The following is a 23,310-nucleotide window of genomic DNA, read 5'->3' on the forward strand; positions in this document are numbered from 1 at the left end:
ATCTTAAACTAGTTTGATCAAAATAAAACCATTTTATTTTCAGATGAAACCAGTTTGATCCAAATTAAACCTGTTTAAATTTCAAATTAAACCAGTTTGATCCAAATAAAAGCTGTTTTAATCTAAAATGAAACCATTTTGATCCAAATTAAACCTGTTTTAATCTTAAACTAGTTTGATCAAAATAAAACCATTTTATTTTCAGATGAAACCAGTTTGATCCAAATTAAAACTGTTTAAATTTCAAATGAAACCAGTTTGATCCAAATTAAACCCGTTTTAATCTCAAATGAAACCAGTTTGATCCAAATTAAACCCGTTTTAATCTCAAATGAAACCAGTTTGATCCAAATTAAACCTGTTTTAATCTCAAATTAAACCAGTTTGATCCAAATTAAACCCGTTTTAATCTCAAATGAAACCAGTTTGATCCAAATTAAACTGAATCCAAACACTTTTCTTTCCGTCAGAAACGAAATGGAAAACACAAGTTGTTTTATTAACATCTTTTCAGGAGAAGAAACAGAAACTTCTGGAAAACCAGGAGGAATCTGGTCTGAACACGTTCATCCGAAGAGTTCAGGTGGGAGGAGCTTCATCTCACGCTCACCTGTCTGACCGCCAACAGGAAGTGACAAACAGCTGTGCTTATTGGGGAGTCCTGGAACGAGTCATCAGATGAACCCTTGCCGGATGTCTGAGGCTCGCCCCCCCCGTGGCGGTCTGTGCAGACCGGAGCGAGGCCGTGCACTGGGATCTGCGATGGGGCCGATGGGGTCGTAGCGGGGCCGGGGCAGCAGGGCGTGAGGGAGGGCCGGCCTTTGGTCATACTCCCCCCCGATGATTCCCGGCACCGTAGGGAGGAAGGGACGGGGCGTGGTGAAGATGTCCCAGTGAGAGGGCGGGGGCAAGGGGTGGTGATGGCGTGCACGGCGGCGTTCAGAGCGGCTCCGATGGGCGTTCTTGTAGAGCTGAAGGAGGAGAAACATCCGAGTTGATTAGAAACTTCCCATCCGAGGTGAAAACCATGGAGAGAACAGAGCTCCTCACCTCCTTCCAGTCCGTGTCTCTGGACCTGCCGCCATCTGAATCTGAACAACCACAAACACATCCAGCAGATTAAAAACAGACGCTCCTTGTCGTCATGACAACTGCATATCTGCTCCACATCCTGAAGGTTTCGCTTCATCGTCCGTTTGAAGCGTCAACGAGTTCATTTTGAGCCAAACCGGGACGGGAAACAGACCTGAAGCTGTGATTGGCTCAGAGAGCTGTCAATCAAAGCCGGTCAGGCCACTGATGTCCTCTGTGGGACTCAGTCACCGATCGTTTCTCACAAATCTTAGTAAATGTGTTCTTAGTTTTATTTTAATGAAAATCCTTCGTCAGATTTACAAACAAGTTCTTTTCCGTGCTCGGACAGAGCAACAAGACGCCTCCCGTAGCAACAAGACGCCTCCCATAGCAACAAGATGCCTCCCGTAGCAACAAGACGCCTCCCGTAGTCGCATACCCGACATCGGCGAGGACTTCATCCCCCCAACTTCACGCATTAAAGATGGCTGCTGATTCCCAGACATGACTGAGGATGTAATGAAACCTCCAGGTGAGTCCGACAGTTGTTGGTAACCAGGCAACCAACATGTTTCATGCTGCTGATCACTGAAATAACCTCTGAAGCTGGAGCTCTGGTCTCACCTGGGAAGTCTCGGCGGTACAGGTGTCTCCACAGCGTGGAGTCGGCGGCAGCGACGTTGAAGTGGCGGCTGACCGCCGACAGCCTGACCACGGAGCAGGCATCTAGCAGCCGGAGGACTCGGAGGAGGAGCTCCGGCGGGAGAACCGGCAGGCCGAACGCCACCGGCAGAGCCATGGCTGGAAAATAAGACACCTGATGGTCACATGACTTTATCTGACAAACGTTTCTGTCGTCACGGCTGATCTTCAGCACTTCCTGCTTTCCCTCGTCAGCATTGACGTTGCTGTACTCCACGTCAACGTCAACTCGTGTGTCTGAATGTACAACACGGCTCTGCTTGTCTGAAACGAGACCGCAGATCCGTCCAGGATCTGGACAACCATGATGTGAGTTGTCCCACTTTCTGTCTGCATCCAGAACTACTTTGTTTTTCCTCTTTTTATCCGTTGATTTACTCGTCTTATTCTAATAAATCTTGATCGTCTTTGTCCACCTCATCCTGACTCAGTTTTCCCACAACACTGTTCACCTGCTTTCATATGGGAAAAAAACCCAAAAACATTTAAGTTAAAAATGTCTCCCTCCCTGAGCCGTCACCTTATCGTGGTGGAGGGGTTTGTGTGTCCTGAAGATCCTAGCAGCTATGTTGTCGGGGGCTTTATGCCCCAGGTAGGGTCACCATGGAAACAGGTGTCTTGGGGAGGGACCAGACCAAGTCCGGCTTGGAGGACTCGAGCACAAGGAGCTTGTGCGCGAGGTTGAGCGGTTCCGGCTAGATATAGTTGGACTCACCTCGACGCATGGCTTGGGCTCTGGAACCAGAACCCTCGAGAGGGGCTGGACCTTCTTCCACTCTGGAGTTGCTCATGGTGAGAGGCGCCGAGCAGGTGTGGGCATTCTCATCAGCCCCCAGCTTGGTGCCTGCACGTTGGGGTTTACCCCGGTGGATGAAAGGGTAGTTTCCCTCCGCCTCCGGGTGGGGGGACGGGTCCTGACTGTTGTCTGTGCTTATGCACCGAACAGCAGTTCAGAGTACCCACCCTTTCTGGAGTCCTTGGAGGGAGTGCTGGAGGGTGCTCCTTCTGGGGACTCCATTGTTCTGCTGGGGGACTTCAATGCTCACGTGGGCAATGACAGTGAGACCTGGAGGGGAGTGATTGGGAGGCATGGTCCCCCCCCCTCTGAACCCAAATGGTGTTTTGTTATTGGACTTCTGTCCATAACGAACACCATGTTCCAACATCAGAGTGTCCATATGTACACCTGGCATCAGGATTCCCTGGGTCGCAGTTCCATGATCGATTTTGTAGTCGTATCGTCGGACCTGCGGCCACATGCCTTGGACACTCGGGTGAAGAGGGGGGCGGAGCTGTCAACTGATCACCACCTGATGGTAAGTTGGCTCAGATGGTGGGGGAGGAAGCCGGTCAGAGCTGGCAGGCCCAAACGTGTTGTGAGGGTCTGCTGGGAACGTCTGGCTGAGTCCCCCGTCAGAGCGAGCTTCAACTCCCACCTTCAGCAGAGCTTCAACCATGTCCCGAGTGAGGTGGGGGACATTGAGTCCGAATGGGCTGTGTTCCATGCCTCTATTGCTGAAGCGGCCGGCCGGAGCTGTGGCTGTAAGGTTGTTGGTGCCTGTCGTGGCGGTAATCCCAGGACTCGTTGGTGGACACCAGCAGTGAGGGATGCCGTCAAGCTGAAGAAGGAGTCCTATCGGGACTTCTTGGCCTGTGGGACTCTGGCGGCAGCTGATAGATACCGACAGGCTAAGCGGCATGCGGCTTCGGCTCTCGCCAGTGCAAAAACTTGGGTGTGGAAGGAGTTCGGCGAGGCCTTGGAGAAAGACTTCCGGACGGCTTCGAGGAGATTCTGGTCCACCATCCGGCGGCTCAGGAGGGGGAAGCAGTGCTCCATCAACACTGTGTACAGTGGAGATAGGGAGCTGCTGACCTCAACTTGGGACGTTGTGGGTCGGTGGAGGGAATACTTCGAAGACCTCCTCAATCCTACCAACACGTCTTCCGATGAGGAAGCAGAGCTGGTGGACTCTCCTATCTCTGGGGCTGAAGTCGCTGAGGTGGTCAAAAAGCTCCTTGGCAGCAAGGCCCCGGGGGTGGACGAGATCCGCCCGGAGTTCCTTAAGGCTCTGGATGCTGTGGGGCTGTCCTGGCTGACACGCCTCTGCAGCATTGCGTGGACATCGGGGACAGTACCGCTGGACTGGCAGACTGGGGTGGTGGTCCCCCTTTTTAAGAAGGGGGACTGGAGGGTGTGTTCCAATTACAGGGGAATCACACTCTTCAGCCTCCCTGGTAAGGTCTATTCAGGGGTCCTGGAGAGGAGGGTCCGCCGGATAGTCGAATCTCGGATTGAGGAGGAGCAGTGTGGTTTTCGTCCTGGTCCCGGAACAGTGGACCAGCTCTATACCCTCTCTGGGGTCCTGGAGGGGGCATGGGAGTTTGCCCAACCAGTCTACATGTGCTTTGTGGACCTGGAGAAGGCATTCGACCGTGTCCCCCGGGGGCTCCTGTAGGGGGTACTCCGGGAGTATGGGGTACCGGACCCCCTTGTATGAGCTGTCCGGTCCCTGTACGACAGGTGTCAGAGCTTGGTCCACATTGCCGGTAGTAAGTCGGATTCGTTTCTGGTGAGGGTTGGACTCCGCCAAGGCTGCCCTTTATCACCGATTCTGTTCATAACTTATATGGACAGAATTTCTAGGCGCAGCCGAGGTGTTGAGGGGATCCGGCTTGGTGGCCTCAGGATTGGGTCCCTGCTTTTTGCGGATGACGTGGTCCTGTTGCCTTCATCTGGATGTGATCTCCAGCTCTCACTTGAGTGATTCGCGGCCGAGTGTGAAGCGGCTGGGATGAGAATCAGCACCTCCAAATCTGAGACCATGGTCCTCAGCCGGAATAGGGTGGATTGTCCTCTCCGGGTCGGGAGTCAGGTCCTGCCTCAAGTGGAGGAGTTTAAATATCTCGGGGTCTTGTTCACGAGTGAGGGAAGGATGGAGCGCGAGATCGACAGACGGATTGGTGCGGCGTCTGCAGTAATGCGGGCTCTGCGCCGGTCTGTCGTGGTGAAGAAGGAGCTGAGCCAGAAGGCGAAGCTCTCGATTTACCAGTCGATCTACGTTCCTACCCTCACCTATGGTCATGAGCTGTGGGTCGTGACCGAAAGAACCAGATCTCGTATACAGGCGGCTGAAATGGGTTTCCTCCGCAGGGTGGCCGGGCTCTCCCTTAGAGATAGGGTGAGGAGCTCGGTCATCCGGGAGGAGATCAGAGTAGAGCCGCTGCTCCTCCGCATCGAGAGGAACCAGTTGAGGTGGCTCGGGCATCTGGTCAGGATACCTCCTGGACCTCCCTGGTGAGGTGTTCCAGGCACGTCCCTCTGGGAGGAGACCCCGGGAAAGACCCAGGACACGCTGGAGGGATTATATCTCTCGGCTGGCCTGGGAACGCCTCGGGATCCCCCCGCAGAGTTGGCAAATGTGACTGGGGAGAGGGAAGTCTGGGCTTCCCTGCTTAGGCTGCTGCCCCCGCGACCCGACCCCGGATAAGGGACAGAAACATATTTAACAAATATATATATATATATATATATATATATATATATAAATATATATAAATATATATATAAATAAATAAAAATATATAAATAAATAAATATATATTTATATATATATAAATATATATTTATATATATATATAAATAAAAAATAAATAAAATATAAATAAAAAAATAATGAAAATCGTCAAAAAAAAAAAAAAAAAAAATCATGTAAATATAAAACAATTTATATAAAAAATTAAATATATATATAGGAAAAGTAAAAATCATTTGAAATATAAAAACTAAAAATAACGATATGATAATGAATATTTTTTAAAACTATAATTAAAAATATTTTTCAAAAATTATATTATTTAATTATATTTTTTCATTATAAAAAATATGAGGAAAAAAAATCATGTCTGAAAGCCGTTGGCATCCTCTATTGGTCGTCAAAGGCGGAAAGTTCCAGTTCATCTCATCAAAATATAAAACATACTTCGTCAGTAGATCCTCCATTAAAGACAAAAACATTCATAAAAAATCTGAATAATTCTGTTATTTTCTGCAGCTTTTGTCTCATCAGGACAAACACGAGAAAATCCTTGACCTTGTTCATTTTTTCAGCTTCAGTTTAACTTTTTAAACTGTTTTAGTTTGTTTTAAATCCAAACATCATTTAAGAATCTTTTCTTCTCCATTCTGGAGATAATTAAGTTTCATTTAATACACACAAATTTGTTCCTTTTCACAGAAAAAGAAGTGATTTTTTTCTTTATTTATAAACAGTAACGGAGACAAGATGAACGTGAATCTGTGTTTTTCTGCTTTACAGTTCAGAGAATAGAAATGTGACGCAGCATGTGTTTGGGAGCATCTACCTTCTCTGGCGGCGGCGATCAGTGGGTACGCCAGCTGGTCCTTGAAGATCCGGGACAGTTTCTTCAGATCTTTAAAGGCTGCAGCAGCACTTCCACCTGAACAAGCCCAACAGACACCAAACACCGCAACGAGAGGCGGGTTGTACGTTATGTTCACGCCAACAGTCAGCTACGTCAGTGTAAATACTAGCTGCAAACAACGCAATCATGCTGCGGCCAAAACGTTCAGTACTGGAGGTCACCGCTAGGGGGCAGCGGTGGTGAAAAGGTCAACCTGCCGGTGTGTCATTTCAGTAAACAGCAGCTGACTGTCAGGCTGTCTGTCGCCGTGCAACGTGAGGAACTATCATAAAATGAAATGCGAAGCTCCATCCACCATTGTGTTCACCTCCGAACCCGTGTTCATGTTCCTGTCAGCAGCGTTCAACTTCCTGCTGCATCAACACGTGACCTCGCGTCAGCACAGGCAGCCTGCAGGCCAAAGGTCCCCATGATGCGTTGCCTGCAGCAAGTACATCCCAGGCCTTAGACCGACCAATCACAGCTCTACCTGCCCACTCGGCCGTCACGTAGCTGGACGCCTTCAGCTGCAGCTTCCGGACCAAGTCGACGGTTTCCGTCACCTTCACCGTCGCTGCAGGAGAGCGAAACACACAGGAGGTAAAAGAGGAGTAAAAATCCATCCGAGCGACGGCCGTCTGGGTCGGGTCCCAACTCACCGTTGATGACCAGCAGGGGTCCCATGCTGACGCCAACCACCGACGCCCGGCTGTTGTCACACAGAGGGTGGGTGTAGTCCAGCCTGTAGACTCCGCCTGCAGACCGCCACCCTGCAGGCATCTCGCCGGCCCTTCCCTCGCTGCCCTGAACACAAACACAAATGTGGTTCAGCCCCTTCCAAGCGCCGCTTCCAAGTGCCGTTCTGCAGCCTCACCTGAGGGGCAAAGCCCGTCTCCAGCATGAGGAGGTGTGCCGCCACCAAGATGGCGTCCTTTGGGTCGGTGGTCTGGGCCGCGTGGTAGAGGAGGTCCAGAGAAAGCGGTGCCTGACCGTCCTCTGCCTCGCTGCAAAGCATGGGTTCCCAGACGGAGGCCGGAGGTTTGGGGTCCGTCTCAGAGGGCTGGGGCGGCGCCGCAGGACCGCCAATCATCTGCATACGGTCAGAAACAACGTCAGCATCTTCGGTTTTCTCTCAGAACATGTCACATTTAGATCAATCTGCTTCATCTTCACAAGAACAGCGGATGGAAGACGGACGGGAGATGGACGGGAGACGGATGGAAGACGGACGGGAGATGGACGGGAGACGGACGGGAGATGGACGGGAGACGGATGGGAGATGGACGGAAGACGGACGGGAGATGGACGGAAGACGGATGGGAGATGGACGGAAGACGGACGGGAGATGGACGGGAGACGGATGGGAGATGGACGGAAGACGGACGGGAGATGGACGGAAGACGGATGGGAGATGGACGGAAGACGGACGGGAGATGGACGGGAGACGGACGGGAGATGGACGGGAGACGGACGGGAGATGGACGGAAGACGGACGGGAGATGGACGGGAGACGGATGGGAGATGGACGGAAGACGGACGGGAGATGGACAGGAGACGGATGGGAGATGGACAGGAGACGGACGGGAGATGGACGGGAGACGGATGGGAGATGGACGGAAGACGGACGGGAGATGGACGGGAGACGGATGGGAGATGGACGGAAGACGGACGGGAGATGGACAGGAGACGGATGGGAGATGGACGGGAGACGGACGGGAGATGGACGGGAGACGGATGGGAGATGGACGGGAGACGGATGGGAGATGGACGGAAGACGGACGGGAGATGGACGGGAGACGGATGGGAGATGGACGGGAGACGGACGGGAGATGGACGGGAGACGGACGGGAGATGGACGGGAGACGGACGGGAGATGGACGGGAGACGGACGAGAGATGGACGGGAGACGGATGGGAGATGGACGGGAGACGGATGGGAGATGGACGGAAGAGACGGACGGGAGACGGACGGAAGACGGACGGGAGACGGACAGGAGACGGACGGAAGACAGACGGGAGACGGACGGAAGACGGACAGGAGATGGACAGGAGACAGAGACGGACGGAAGACGGACGGGAGACGGACGGGAGATGGACGGGAGACGGACGGGAGATGGACGGAAGACGGACGGGAGATGGACGGGAGACGGATGGGAGATGGACGGAAGACGGACGGGAGATGGACAGGAGACGGATGGGAGATGGACAGGAGACGGACGGGAGATGGACGGGAGACGGATGGGAGATGGACGGAAGACGGACGGGAGATGGACGGGAGACGGATGGGAGATGGACGGAAGACGGACGGGAGATGGACAGGAGACGGATGGGAGATGGACGGGAGACGGACGGGAGATGGACGGGAGACGGACGGGAGATGGACGGGAGACGGATGGGAGATGGACGGGAGACGGATGGGAGATGGACGGAAGACGGACGGGAGATGGACGGGAGACGGATGGGAGATGGACGGGAGACGGACGGGAGATGGACGGGAGACGGACGGGAGACGGACGGGAGATGGACGGGAGACGGACGGGAGATGGACGGGAGACGGACGAGAGACGGACAGGAGACGGACGGAAGACAGACGGGAGACGGACGGAAGACGGACAGGAGATGGACAGGAGACAGAGACGGACGGAAGACGGACGGGAGACGGACGAGAGACGGACGGGAGACGAACGGGAGACGGACGGAAAACGGACGGAAGACGGACGGGAGACGGACAGGAGACAGAGACGGATGGAAGACGGACGGGAGACGGACAGGAGACAGAGACGGACGGAAGACGGACGGGAGACGGACGGAAGACGGACGGGAGACGGACAGGAGACAGAGACGGAGACGGACGGAAGACGGACGGGAGACGGACGGAAGACGGACAGGAGACAGAGACGGACGGAAGACGGACGGAAGACGGACGGGAGATGGACGGGAGATGGACGGAAGACGGACGGAAGACGGACGGGAGATGGACGGAAGACGGACGGAAGACGGACAGGAGACGGACAGGAGACAGAGATGGACGGAAGACGGACGGGAGATGGACAGGAGACAGAGACGGACGGAAGACGGACGGGAGATGGACGGAAGACGGACGGAAGACGGACGGAAGACGGACGGGAGATGGACGGGAGACGGACGGGAGATGGATGGGAGACGGATGGGAGATGGACGGAAGAGATGGACGGGAGACGGACGGAAGACGGACGGGAGACGGACGGAAGACGGACAGGAGACGGACAGGAGACAGAGACGGACGGAAGACGGACGGAAGACGGACGGGAGACGGACGGGAGACGGACAGGAGACGGACGGGAGACGAACGGGAGACGGACGGAAAACGGACGGGAGACGGACAGGAGACAGAGACGGACGGAAGACGGACGGGAGACGGACAGGAGACAGAGACGGACGGAAGACGGACGGGAGACGGACAGGAGACAGAGACGGACGGAAGACGGACGGGAGACGGACAGGAGACAGAGACGGACGGAAGACGGACGGGAGACGGACAGGAGACAGAGACGGACGGAAGACGGACGGGAGACGGACGGAAGACGGACGGGAGATGGACGGAAGACGGACAGGAGACGGACAGGAGACAGAGATGGACGGAAGACGGACGGGAGACGGACAGGAGACAGAGACGGACGGAAGACGGACGGGAGATGGACGGAAGACGGACGGAAGACGGACAGGAGACGGACAGGAGACAGAGACGGACGGAAGACGGACGGGAGACGGACAGGAGACAGAGACGGACGGAAGACGGACGGGAGACGGACAGGAGACAGAGACGGACGGAAGACGGACAGGAGACAGAGATGGACGGAAGACGGACGGGAGACGGACAGGAGACAGAGACGGACGGAAGACGGACGGGAGATGGACGGAAGACGGACGGAAGACGGACAGGAGACGGACAGGAGACAGAGATGGACGGAAGACGGATGGGAGATGGACGGAAGACGGACGGAAGACGGACGGGAGATGGACGGGAGACGGACGGGAGATGGACGGGAGACGGATGGGAGACGGACGGAAGAGACGGACGGGAGACGGACGGAAGACGGACGGGAGACGGACGGAAGACGGACAGGAGACGGACAGGAGACAGAGACGGACGGAAAACGGACGGAAGACGGACGGGAGACGGACGGGAGACGAACGGGAGACGGACGGAAAACGGACGGAAGACGGACGGGAGACGGACAGGAGACAGAGACGGACGGAAGACGGACGGGAGACGGACAGGAGACAGAGACGGACGGAAGACGGACGGGAGACGGACGGGAGATGGACGGAAGACGGACAGGAGACAGAGATGGACGGAAGACGGACGGGAGACGGACAGGAGACAGAGATGGACGGAAGACGGACGGGAGACGGACAGGAGACAGAGACGGACGGAAGACGGACGGGAGACGGACAGGAGACAGAGACGGACGGAAGACAGACGGGAGACGGACGGGAGATGGACGGGAGACAGAGATGGACGGAAGACGGACGGGAGACGGACAGGAGACAGAGATGGACGGAAGACGGACGGGAGACGGACAGGAGACAGAGACGGACGGAAGACGGACGGGAGACGGACAGGAGACAGAGACGGACGGAAGACAGACGGGAGACGGATGGGAGATGGACGGAAGACGGACGGGAGATGGACGGAAGACGGATGGGAGATGGACGGAAGACGGACGGGAGATGGACGGGAGACGGATGGGAGATGGACGGAAGACGGACGGGAGATGGACGGAAGACGGACAGGAGATGGACGGGAGACGGACGGGAGATGGACGGAAGACGGACGGGAGATGGACGGGAGACGGATGGGAGACAGAGACGGACGGAAGACGGACGGGAGATGGACGGAAGACGGACGGAAGACGGACGGGAGATGGACGGAAGACGGACGGAAGACGGACAGGAGACGGACAGGAGACAGAGACGGACGGAAGACGGACGGGAGACGGACGGGAGACGGACGGGAGATGGACGGGAGACGGATGGGAGATGGACGGAAGAGACGGACGGGAGACGGACGGAAGACGGACAGGAGACGGACAGGAGACAGAGATGGACGGAAGACGGACGGGAGATGGACAGGAGACAGAGACGGACGGAAGACGGACGGGAGATGGACGGAAGACGGACGGGAGATGGACGGAAGACGGACGGAAGACGGACAGGAGACGGACAGGAGACAGAGATGGACGGAAGACGGACGGGAGATGGACAGGAGACAGAGACGGACGGAAGACGGACGGGAGATGGACGGAAGACGGACGGAAGACGGACGGGAGATGGACGGGAGACGGACGGGAGATGGATGGGAGACGGATGGGAGATGGACGGAAGAGATGGACGGGAGACGGACGGAAGACGGACGGGAGACGGACGGGAGACGGACAGGAGACAGAGACGGACGGAAGACGGACGGGAGACGGACAGGAGACAGAGACGGACGGAAGACGGACGGGAGACGGACGGAAGACGGACAGGAGACGGACAGGAGACAGAGACGGACGGAAGACGGACGGGAGACGGACAGGAGACAGAGACGGACGGAAGACGGACGGGAGACGGACAGGAGACAGAGACGGACGGAAGACGGACGGGAGACGGACGGAAGACGGACGGGAGATGGACGGAAGACGGACAGGAGACGGACAGGAGACAGAGATGGACGGAAGACGGACGGGAGACGGACAGGAGACAGAGACAGACGGAAGACGGACGGGAGATGGACGGAAGACGGACGGAAGACGGACAGGAGACGGACAGGAGACAGAGATGGACGGAAGACGGACGGGAGATGGACGGGAGACGGATGGGAGATGGACGGAAGACGGACGGGAGATGGACGGGAGACGGACGGGAGATGGACGGGAGACGGATGGGAGATGGACGGAAGAGACGGACGGAAGACGGACGGAAGACGGACGGGAGACGGACGGGAGACGGACGGGAGACGAACGGGAGACGGACGGAAAACGGACGGAAGACGGACGGGAGACGGACAGGAGACAGAGACGGACGGAAGACGGACGGGAGACGGACAGGAGACAGAGACGGACGGAAGACGGACGGGAGACGGACGGGAGATGGACGGAAGACGGACAGGAGACAGAGATGGACGGAAGACGGACGGGAGACGGACAGGAGACAGAGATGGACGGAAGACGGACGGGAGACGGACAGGAGACAGAGATGGACGGAAGACGGACGGGAGACGGACAGGAGACAGAGATGGACGGAAGACGGACGGGAGACGGACAGGAGACAGAGATGGACGGAAGACGGACAGGAGACAGAGATGGACGGAAGACGGACGGGAGACGGACAGGAGACAGAGATGGACGGAAGACGGACGGGAGACGGACAGGAGACAGAGACGGACGGAAGACAGACGGAAGACAGGACGACTGAGCTTCATTTGGAGTCCAAAGTGAGTGAAAATGTTTCAGGTTTCGGTGTTCCACGTCGAGGCTATTGGATGACGACGGAGACGTCGCGCCTGTTGGATGTCTCCCTGGCCGGGAGTAGCAGTTCCTGTTGTCTGTTGTCTTTCTGTCCTCTTCCCCCCACACAGCAGAGGCAGATGGCTGCCTGTCCTGAGCCGGGTTCTGCCGGAGGTTTCCTTCCTGTTAAAAGGGAGTTTTTTCCTTCCCACTGTCGCCAGTGTGCTTGCTCAGGATGGGAGATTGAGTTGGACTCAACTCAGTCTGTTGGTTTCCTTATATAGGCTGTTATGAATTGGCCTTCATTATGTTTTCCCCTCTGTCTGTAAAGCGTCTTGAGATGGCATTGCCGTGATTTGACGCTATATAAATAAAGTTGAATTGAATTGAGATGATTGTTGTGAATTTGTGGTGTTTAAATAAAGCTAAACTGAACTGGCTTGTTGGTTAAATGTGAAGTTAAATAATGTTTATGACTTTTCCACCCATAAACATCTAGTTTATGTTTATTCTTTACAAACAACTTGAACGTCGACAGTTTCATCAAGCTGAGTTTGGGAATTTTTAAATTTAAAATCTTTTATTAGTTCCCAAAGTAATAAAAAAAACATCCAGATTTAGGTTTTTCTGTCTTTTCTGCAGCTTTGCAGATCAGAAACAAATGAAAATCATCAACAAGCGGCAGGAAAAGGAAACTTATTCGGTGACACTTCATTTATCCATCATGGATTAATGAAATCTGATTGACAATAAATTCTGTGAATCAGCTTCACTGTTTGACCTCTGATTGATCACCAACTGATCGCTAATCAATCATCTGACCCAGCAGAGATGTGACACAGCGCCACCTGGTGGACGTCCGCATCCAATCAATTCAATCCAACTTTATTTGTACAGCACCACTTCACAACAATGTTGTCTCAGGACACTTTACATACACATCATTTATATCCAATTCATACATATCCTATAATAGAAACCAACTGATTGCATCGAGTCATAACTTGGATCCAATCCCCCATCCTGAGCTGCACACGGTGACAGTGGGAAGGAAAAAACTCCCCTTTAACAAGAAGAAAACCTCCGGCAGAACCCGGCTCAGGGAGGGCAGCCATCTGCCTCGACTGGTTGGGGTGGAGAGGACAGGAAAGACAGATCAACATGTACAACTGCACTTATTCAGGAAGAGCTGATTAATCAGTCGCGCATCTTTCACCTTCAGTCATGTGACCGCTCCAGGTCTCCATTTTTTCACTGTATTCTGAGTTTCATCCATTTTCTGGGGAAAATGGATGAAACTGCAAGTTTCTATTTGGAAAATGTCCCCGATAACGAGAGGGGGGTGGGGGGGGGGGGTCTGGCTGCAGACCTCCCCTGCAGGCTCCTGTCAGGCCACCTCCACCTGACGCAGGAGGAATCAGTTGCATCACGGAGCTGTTGGACTGAACGGACAGACGGTGTGTTAGAAGCACCGCCGCACATTAAACACACTGATCAGACAAGTTCAACCAATCAGTGTTCAGCATGTTCAGCAGGGTGTGTGGAAATAAAAAGCGTTATAGAATGTTTATTGTGTGGGAATAAAGACGGGTTTGATGCACCGTGTAACTCACACATCCTGTCATGTTTTTACCATGTTACCATGGTGACAGTCTGCACCTGTCCTCGGAGCTCACCTGACCAGCGGCCCGGCTGCTGGTCTGCTGATCGTCTCTGGCCATGTCAGCGGAGCTGCTGGTCGGGTCTGAGGGTGCGACGGCCAGAGGCTGCGGCAGCACGACACAGATCAGATCACCAGAGACGATGCCACAGGATGCCAGAGTCTGATCCGAGTCCGACAGGAGCTCCGACCCGTTCAGAGACAAACTGAACTCTGTGTTGGCGCTAAAAAGGAAGGAGGCAAGGATGAAGATCCAGGTCAGCAGGAAGCCGGCCCTCGAATCGTGATGAAAACTGACCTGAGTCCTTGAGAAGGCAGCAGCGTCTGCTTGACGACATCTCTCAGTTCAGAAAGACTGGGTTCCTCTGACGCCAAGTCCACCTTACTGGTCTGCCGGTTGATCCGAACTCGCAGCTTCATTCTGACGACCAGAGCACATCAGCCTCCGTGATCACATGACCTCATAAGCAGGAAGAGGGACGTTTTTCCCACCAAACTGCTTCCAGTCTCCGTCTGAGGGCCGGATGAAAAGTACACAGGCCCCTGGGCCCAGTGTTCCAGGGGCCCCCTACCCCACTGCAACATTGTGAAAATTGTGAATGATAGACTGTGAAACTACATTTCTAACATCTCTCAGCCAGTGGCACCAATAACAATACACTAGACACTGTGGTGCAACTGTGGCTTTAATGTACATTTTTTATGTCCCAACTGCTGCTGTTTGCCCTATGTGGGCCCCACATGGGCCCTGGTCTGCGCCCATAACGATCCGGCCTTGGTGTACATTCATAAACTGGACTTATAGTTAGACTGACACCATTTTATTCCTCCCAAAATCCCACATTCAGACATGAATAGAACTCCACCTGTTACGAGCCGAATAATATCCGTCAGTCACTGTCGCCTTGACAACGCAAAAGATAGAGTCCTGGTTGAAGCGTAGTAGAGATGTGCAAAACCTTTGGCATTGTTTTCCACGATTAAAGTGTAATAAACTAAACACAAAGGTTAAAGAGCTGTTTTTCATGTTTCTTTCTTAACCAAAAGGACTTTGCAGTGGTTAGGGGGTACTGTAAAAAGACTTTACAAGAGTTACTGTGTTGCTATGAGGTTGAGAGACGCTGCTCTCACCAGGATGATTCAGCAGTTCTTTTCTGCACCCTAACTTACCCAGAACCCCCCTGGCTTCTGTCTAGTATCTGTATAAACATCACATCGTGACTACTTTTTAAGGCTTTACTTAAACATTAAAGTTTATGAACAACTAGAGGAAATTGGTGGAAATTTTAACCCTCTTACTGTAGCTGTAATACATTTAGTCATTTTTACAACTTATTTTAACACGAAATCAGTCCATATATTTATTCTTATCAACCAATAACGTTCTGCTGAGTTATTAACACTAATTTAACTCTCTAACAGAGAAAAATATCACTGATTATAGAATAAATGATTAATAACTCTTATTAAAACAGTTTAATTTTGACATTCACGCCCATAACACTTTTAAACAACATTTATACAGAAGTAAACCCACGCAATGCATGATCTACATGGCGTTAAATACCTGACAGGCTGCAGAAAAAGACTCAAAGTGCAGAAAATTTCGCTTTCTTTTCAGGACGTTAGATACTAAAACTGCTGCGTCACAGTCATGCTAACTGATTAGCTTCATAAGCTAACGTAAAAGCTAATGCGGTATAAAGCTAAAGACAAAAACACTTACATGACGGATTTATACGAAGATTTATTGCGTATTTCATGTCTTTTTGTCTGCAAACACAAACCGGCTGTTGCGAACTTTAGCGCACAGCACGGAACTTCCGCTCTGGATTTTCAAAACAAATAAAATGATAATTTTAGAATCAAAGTGGGGGAGCAGTTAGGCTTTTATTTTAAAGGGTATCACGTAATTTCCGGTATTTGGTGAACCAAAACTACAAGTACACCAAGTTTACGTGTTATTGATACACACAAGCAAGAGGCATAAAAATACGTTAAATAAAAGATGAAATGAGATAATTTTTATTTGAGAAAAATATTTAAATGTAATTATCTCTCCGCGGCATTCCGAGCTGAAACTCGCGTTCACGTCTCACGGGCTTCCGTAGCGCCGTAAGTTCTGCTGCGTGGCGTCCAACGGCTGCAGAATCGCAGCATTTAAGAGCAAATTCGGTCGCCTGCGGCCAGGTGTGGAGCGCAAACATGAGCCGAAGCTACAACGATGAGCTGCAGTACCTGGATAAAGTCACCAGTAACTGCTGGAGGATTAAAAAAGGCTTCGTTCCCAACATGCAGGTAGGCGGTGCTAACCGGCTAGCCTGTTAGCCTCTAGCCCTGACAGACATAGTTATGTTGTCTTAGAACCCATTCAGTCTATGCTTAGAACTGACAGCAGGCTCTTCTAGCTTTATATGTCTGGAGGTGTGGAGCGATGAGAGGAATGTTTCCCAGTACCCTGATCCAGAACCCGTAGCGTCTCAGTACCCTGATCCAGAACCCGTAGCGTCCCAGAACCCGTAGCGTCTCAGTACCCTGATCCAGAACCCGTAGCGTCTCAGTACCCTGATCCAGAACCCGTAGCGTCTCAGTACCCTGATCCAGAACCCGTAGCGTCCCAGAACCCTGATCCAGAACCCGTAGCGTCCCAGAACCCGTAGCGTCTCAGTACCCTGGTCCAGAACCCGTAGCGTCCCAGAACCCTGATCCAGAACCCGTAGCGTCCCAGAACCCTGATCCAGAACCCGTAGCGTCTCAGTACCCTGATCCAGAACCCGTAGCGTCCCAGAACCCTGATCCAGAACCCGTAGCGTCCCAGAACCCTGATCCAGAACCCGTAGCGTCCCAGAACCCTGATCCAGAACCCGTAGCGTCCCAGAACCCTGATCCAGAACCCGTAGCGTCTCAGTACCCTGATCCAGAACCCGTAGCGTCCCAGAACCCTGATCCAGAACCCGTAGCGTCCCAGAACCCTGATCCAGAACCCGTAGCGTCTCAGTACCCTGATCCAGAACCCGTAGCGTCCCAGAACCCTGATCCAGAACCCGTAGCGTCCCAGAACCCTGATCCAGAACCCGTAGCGTCCCAGAACCCTGATCCAGAACCCGTAGCGTCCCAGAACCCTGATCCAGAACCCGTAGCGTCCCAGAACCCTGATCCAGAACCCGTAGCGTCCCAGAACCCTGATCCAGAACCCGTAGCGTCCCAGAACCCTGATCCAGAACCCGTAGCGTCCCAGAACCCTGATCCAGAACCCGTAGCGTCTCAGTACCCTGTTCCAGAACCCGTAGCGTCCCAGAACCCGTAGCGTCCCAGAACCCTGATCCAGAACCCGTAGCGTCCCAGAACCCTGATCCAGAACCCGTAGCGTCTCAGTACCCTGTTCCAGAACCCGTAGCGTCCCAGAACCCTGATCCAGAACCCGTAGCGTCCCAGAACCCTGATACAGAACCGGTAGCGTCCCAGAACCCAGGTCCGGAACCCGGAGCGTCACTGAACGATGATCCTGAACCAGTACCGTCACAGAACCTCAGCCAGAACGCTGGCTCTGTTCTGGACGTCTGACCCGGTTCTTCGCGGCCCTGTTCTGGACGTCTGACCCGGTTCTTCGCGGCCCTGTTCTGGACGTCTGACCCGGTTCTTCGTGGCCCTGTTCTGGACGTCTGACCCGGTTCTTCGCGGCCCTGTTCTGGACGTCTGACCCGGTTCTTCGCGGCTCTGTTCTGGACGTCTGACCCGGTTCTTCGCGGCTCTGTTCTGGACGTCTGACCCGGTTCGTCGCGGCCCTGTTCGCGGCTCTGTTCTGGACGTCTGACCCGGTTCTTCGCGGCTCTGTTCTGGACGTCTGACCCGGTTCTTCGCGGCTCTGTTCTGGACGTCTGACCCGGTTCGTCGCGGCCCTGTTCGCGGCTCTGTTCTGGACGTCTGACCCGGTTCGTCGCGACCCTGTTCTGGACGTCTGACCCGGTTCTTCGCGGCCCTGTCCTGGACGTCTGACCCGGTTCTTCGCGGCCCTGTCCTGGACGTCTGACCCGGTTCTTCGCGGCCCTGTTCTGGACGTCTGACCCGGTTCTTCGCGGCCCTGTTCGCGGCTCTGTTCTGGACGTCTGACCCGGTTCTTCGTGGCCCTGTTCGTGGCCCTGTTCTGGACGTCTGACCCGGTTCTTCGCGGCCCTGTTCGCGGCTCTGTTCTGGACGTCTGACCCGGTTCTTCGCGGCCCTGTTCGCGGCTCTGTTCTGGACGTCTGACCCGGTTCTTCGCGGCCCTGTTCGCGGCTCTGTCCTGGACGTCTGACCCGGTTCTTCGTGGCCCTGTTCTGGACGTCTGACCCGGTTCTTCGCGGCCCTGTTCGCGGCTCTGTTCTGGACGTCTGACCCGGTTCTTCGCGGCCCTGTTCGCGGCTCTGTTCTGGACGTCTGACCCGGTTCTTCGCGGCCCTGTTCGCGGCTCTGTTCTGGACGTCTGACCCGGTTCTTCGCGGCTCTGTTCTGGACGTCTGACCCGGTTTGTCGCGGCCCTGTCCTGGACGTCTGACCCGGTTCTTCGCGGCCCTGTTCTGGATGTCTGACCCGGTTCTTCGCGGCCCTGTTCTGGACGTCTGACCCGGTTCTTCGCGGCTCTGTTCTGGACGTCTGACCCGGTTCTTCGCGGCTCTGTTCTGGACGTCTGACCCGGTTCGTCGCGGCCCTGTTCTGGACGTCTGACCCGGTTCTTCGCGGCTCTGTTCTGGACGTCTGACCCGGTTCTTCGTGGCCCTGTTCGCGGCTCTGTCCTGGACGTCTGACCCGGTTCTTCGTGGCCCTGTTCTGAACGTCTGACCCGGTTCTTCGTGGCCCTGTTCTGGACGTCTGACCCGGTTCTTCGTGGCCCTGTTCTGGACGTCTGACCCGGTTCTTCGTGGCCCTGTTCTGCTCCGTGAAGTCTCACGCTGAACTTTTCCGGCAGGTTGAAGGGAACTTCTACGTGAACGAGTCGCTGGAGAAGCTGATGTTTGAGGAGCTCCGTAACGCCTGTCGAGGAGGAGGTCAGCCGTCGCTCTAGCACAGTCTCCGCCGTGTCCCCCCCCCGTCTCACCTGTGCTGTGTGTCTTCCTCAGGTGTGGGCGGCTTCCTGCCGGCCATGAAGCAGATCGGTAACGTGGCGGCGCTGCCTGGAATCGTGCACGTGAGTTTGAGCGTTTCAGACGGACTTTCAGCAGCGTGAGGACAGTCATTCGTCTTTACGATGTTTCTGGTGTCCACAGAGGTCCATCGGTCTCCCGGACGTCCACTCGGGGTACGGGTTCGCCATCGGCAACATGGCGGCATTCGACATGAACGACCCAGATGCTGTCGTGTCTCCAGGTAAGAAACGTTTCATCACAAATTTACCTTCTGATTAGTAAAAACCAGGAAGAATCATTGTTTCGTGTTGAAGGCGGCGTTGGTTTCGATATAAACTGCGGCGTCCGCCTGCTGAGGACGAACCTGGACGAGCGGGACGTCCAGCCGGTGAAGGAGCAGCTGGCCCAGTCGCTGTTCGACCACATCCCAGTCGGCGTCGGCTCCAAAGGTGTCATCCCGATGGGAGCCAAGTAAGCTGGTTGCTCCAGGACACAACGCTGACCCCCTCCACCTGTCGGTCTCACCTGTCTCACCTGTCCTCAGGGACCTGGAGGAGGCTCTGGAGATGGGGGTGGACTGGTCTCTGAGGGAGGGCTACGCCTGGGCGGAGGACAAGGAGCACTGCGAGGAGTACGGCCGGATGCTGCAGGCCGACCCCAACAAGGTGTCATCCAAGGCCAAGAAGAGAGGCCTGCCACAGGTAACCTGGAGGCTCCGCCCCTTACAGGTGAAGATGGACAGCAATGGACCCCAGAAACGACTCCTGTTTCTTTGTGTTGAAGCTGGGAACTCTGGGAGCGGGAAACCACTACGCCGAAATTCAGGTAGTGGACGAGATCTACAACGACTACGCCGCCAAGAAGATGGGCATCGACCACAAGGGCCAGGTGTGCGTGATGATCCACAGCGGCAGCAGGGGCCTTGGGCATCAGGTGGCGACAGGTAGGCCCCGCCCCACCAGCTCCGGCGGGTTGCACGGAGAGTCCGGAAATGTCTTGTTATAGATAGAATGACAGAAACCGGATCCTTTAATTACAGATGCTCTGGTTGCCATGGAGAAGGCGATGAAGCGCGATAAGATCACAGTGAACGACAGGCAGCTGGCCTGCGCTCGCATCACCTCGCAGGAGGGTCAGGACTACCTGAAGGGCATGGCGGCTGCAGGAAACTACGCCTGGGTCAACCGCTCGTCCATGACCTTCCTCACCAGACAGGTACGCTCGCCCGGACCGCTCCAGGTGCACGCCCGGACCGCTCCAGGTGCACGCCCGGATCGCTCCAAGTGCACGCCCGGCTTCTGTCAACAGTGCTTCTGAAGCGCCCGCCATGACCTCATCAGTGACTGGACTTACCTGAGCTGCTGACGCTGGTCGACGTGTCATAAAGTCTGTAAAGAAAAAACCCAGATTTAAAATCTTCATGTCGTCTTTCAGGCCTTCTCCAAGGTTTTCGGCACGACGCCGGACGACCTCGACATGCACGTCATCTACGACGTTTCTCACAACATCGCCAAGGTTGAAGAGCACATGGTAGATGGGAAGCAGAGGACGCTGCTGGTTCACCGTAAAGGATCCACCCGGGCCTTTCCCCCGCACCACCCCCTGATCCCGGTCGACTACCAGGTCCGCCACTTTTCACCCTATCCTGTGTCGGTAACGTTACGCAGTTTGCCTTAGCTATCATCATCGGATGCAGGAAATGAAGTGATACCACCAGAAACCACGAGGGGCGGTGTTGAGTTGTACTGCTGACACACAACCAGAGAAGAAGAATCTCCTAATGAAAGCACCAGAAGAAGAAGTTGTAAACAGTAAAAAAAAAAAAAAAATCTGAGAGGATTTCTTCTTCTTCGGGTGTTTCCAGACGGTTGCCATCAGCTGGCGTCAGAATGTGGAAGTGAACTCAGCATTGCCCCCTTGTGGACACACTGACTAAACATGACGTGCAAGATGCGCGTTAGTGTGAGGACGGCGCCGTGTGACATCATCAGAAACCAGCCGAAACTGGTCTGAATCCTGCCGGAGGTCCGAGCTGTTCAAACGTCACGGCGAAAAACTTTTTCCTTTCCTAAGATGGAAAATGGCGAAAGAACTGATCGGTTGTTTAAAATTTTAGTTCGACCTGAACAGGTTCAGTTCAATTCAACTTTATTGATATAGCGTCAAATCACGGCAATGCCATCTCAAGACGCTTCACAGACAGAGAAGAAAACATAATGAAAGCCAATTATAAGGAAACCAACTCCATCTCCCATCCTCCCATCCAAGCACACTGGCGACAGTGGGAAGGAAAAAACTCCCTTTTAACAGGTCCAGTTTGAAAGATTACTGGCATCAAGTGGTGAAACTGGGAATAGCAGCTCAACGTTGTCTTCTTCTGTGGTGCTTTTAAAGCATCACTTACCCCAGATAGGGCTCTAGTTCCATTACTGCGGTTTTAAATCTGGTTTGTCCTATCAGAGACACCGTAGTGAGAATGGCGGCGGCTGGCGGAGCAACAGCAGGACGTGTCGTCTTCTTTTAAAGGTTTCTGTTTTTGTTGCAGCTTACGGGTCAACCGGTGCTGATCGGAGGGACGATGGGGACCTGCAGTTATGTCCTCACGGGGACGGAGCAGGGAATGACGGAGACGTTCGGCACCACCTGCCATGGAGCGGTAAGAGCCGCATAATGCTAAAACGTTACGCACACCGTTAGTTTGATTCCAGGGCACTGACTGTCCGCTCCTCCAGGGTCGCGCTCTGTCCCGTGCTAAGTCCCGCCGGAATCTGGACTTCCAGGACGTCCTGGACAAACTGGCCGACATGGGCATCGCCATCCGGGTGGCTTCACCCAAACTGGTGATGGAAGAGGTGAGGATGACACACACTTCCTGTTTGGTAGAAGACGAGGAATCGAACCGGTGTCTCCTTATGTTTCCTTTCAGGCTCCAGAATCGTACAAAAACGTGACGGACGTCGTCAACACGTGTCACGATGCGGGAATCAGCAAGAAAGCCATCAAACTACGGCCGATCGCCGTGATCAAAGGCTGAAGAAGCACCAGTCCACGTCCAGAGATGGTTTCCACGGAGACGTGGACAGAAAGGCGCGGGACAGGACGGCGAGCCGAGGGCGGTGCTCCGCTGTCGGCTTCCTTTCGTTTGGAGAATGAATTTCTGTTCAGAGGCTTTCTGGCCTGAAGCTGCTTGATTTGTGTTGCAGTAAATAATAAGTTTTTTTTTTTATGGTTACGGACGGAGAGCTGACATTACTTCCTGTTTCCTGCTCGGGAATTTAATTCATTAAAAAGTTGAATTTATTCCGTTTAAGCTTCAGTTTTACTCTCAGATGCCTGAAATAAAAACTGCAAGCAGAGTTTTTCCTGCTGAAAGGAAAAGTGGAGGAAAAAAAGCAGATTTATGGAAATTTTTTGGCCAAATTTCCTCATTTAAATAAGTTTTAAAGAAAAAACTTGGAGATTGATTTAAATTGGACTTTATGGATAAAGTGCTGATGTTGCCGTTTTGTCTGAAATATTTTGTCATATGTTAAAACTGTCCTGTATGTCAGCGTGGCGTTCACATGAATAATGTGTTGAAATGAGACTGACAATTTCACCAAAGTACTCAAAGAAATGTGTGAAAAATATTAAATTTCATGAGAAAAATTTACATTAAAGTCAAGATTCAGTTTTTTTTTCTATGACTTTATTTACTGGCAGCAATAGGCTTCCATACACACACACACACACACAATATATATATATATATATACATACATATATACACACTGTATATATAAAATATACAGTGTGTATATATACATTATACATGGACATGGAGTTTACTGGAGCCCTCCACTGGAATCCTCTGACGACATCATGGAGCTGGTGGACCTGGC

The 23,310-nt window shown here is 53.6% G+C and overlaps 2 protein-coding genes across 3 annotated transcripts; one reads left to right on the plus strand and one right to left on the minus strand.

Annotated features, from left to right (window-relative positions):
- Window positions 1-484: 484 nt before the first annotated feature.
- On the minus strand, window positions 485-16,154 carry fbxo7 (F-box protein 7). Of its 2 annotated transcripts, XM_079263331.1 has the most exons (10): window positions 16,054-16,154; window positions 14,626-14,748; window positions 14,344-14,551; window positions 7,073-7,288; window positions 6,858-7,002; window positions 6,689-6,772; window positions 6,139-6,234; window positions 1,699-1,875; window positions 1,051-1,091; window positions 485-971 (listed from the first exon to the last, which is right to left on the minus strand). In XM_079263331.1, the coding sequence occupies exons 2-10, from the start codon at window positions 14,745-14,747 to the stop codon at window positions 675-677; spliced, it is 1,386 nt and encodes a 461-aa protein (XP_079119457.1). In that variant the 5' UTR covers window position 14,748; window positions 16,054-16,154; the 3' UTR covers window positions 485-674. The 2 variants fall into 2 exon arrangements, with proteins under 2 accessions (XP_079119457.1, XP_079119458.1); XM_079263332.1 differs by lacking the exon at window positions 1,699-1,875.
- Window positions 16,155-16,424: 270 nt separating this feature from the next.
- Window positions 16,425-23,074, plus strand: rtcb (RNA 2',3'-cyclic phosphate and 5'-OH ligase). The gene is made up of 12 exons (XM_079263278.1): window positions 16,425-16,625; window positions 19,273-19,351; window positions 19,424-19,491; window positions 19,571-19,670; window positions 19,744-19,900; window positions 19,974-20,130; window positions 20,213-20,372; window positions 20,469-20,644; window positions 20,864-21,052; window positions 21,975-22,085; window positions 22,162-22,281; window positions 22,356-23,074. The coding sequence occupies exons 1-12, from the start codon at window positions 16,533-16,535 to the stop codon at window positions 22,461-22,463; spliced, it is 1,518 nt and encodes a 505-aa protein (XP_079119404.1). The 5' UTR covers window positions 16,425-16,532; the 3' UTR covers window positions 22,464-23,074.
- Window positions 23,075-23,310: the final 236 nt, after the last annotated feature.

Source organism: Telmatherina bonti (genome assembly GCF_933228915.1).
Source record: "Telmatherina bonti genome assembly, chromosome: 23".
Lineage (NCBI taxonomy): Eukaryota > Metazoa > Chordata > Actinopteri > Atheriniformes > Telmatherinidae > Telmatherina > Telmatherina bonti.

Bases quoted from the DNA above. Each gene is read 5' to 3' on its own strand.
- fbxo7 (XM_079263331.1), bottom strand. From the start codon at position 14,747: ATGAAGCTGCGAGTTCGGATCAACCGGCAGACCAGTAAGGTGGACTTG. The intron at 14,552-14,625 runs GTCAGTTTTCAT...CTTCCTTTTTAG, and splicing joins CTGCCTTCTCAAGGACTCAG to CGCCAACACAGAGTTCAGTT. The intron at 7,289-14,343 runs GTGAGCTCCGAG...GACCGTATGCAG, and splicing joins GCAGCCGGGCCGCTGGTCAG to ATGATTGGCGGTCCTGCGGC.
- rtcb (XM_079263278.1), top strand. From the start codon at position 16,533: ATGAGCCGAAGCTACAACGATGAGCTGCAGTACCTGGATAAAGTCACC. The intron at 19,901-19,973 runs GTAAGCTGGTTG...ACCTGTCCTCAG, and splicing joins GTCATCCCGATGGGAGCCAA to GGACCTGGAGGAGGCTCTGG. The intron at 22,282-22,355 runs GTGAGGATGACA...GTTTCCTTTCAG, and splicing joins CCAAACTGGTGATGGAAGAG to GCTCCAGAATCGTACAAAAA.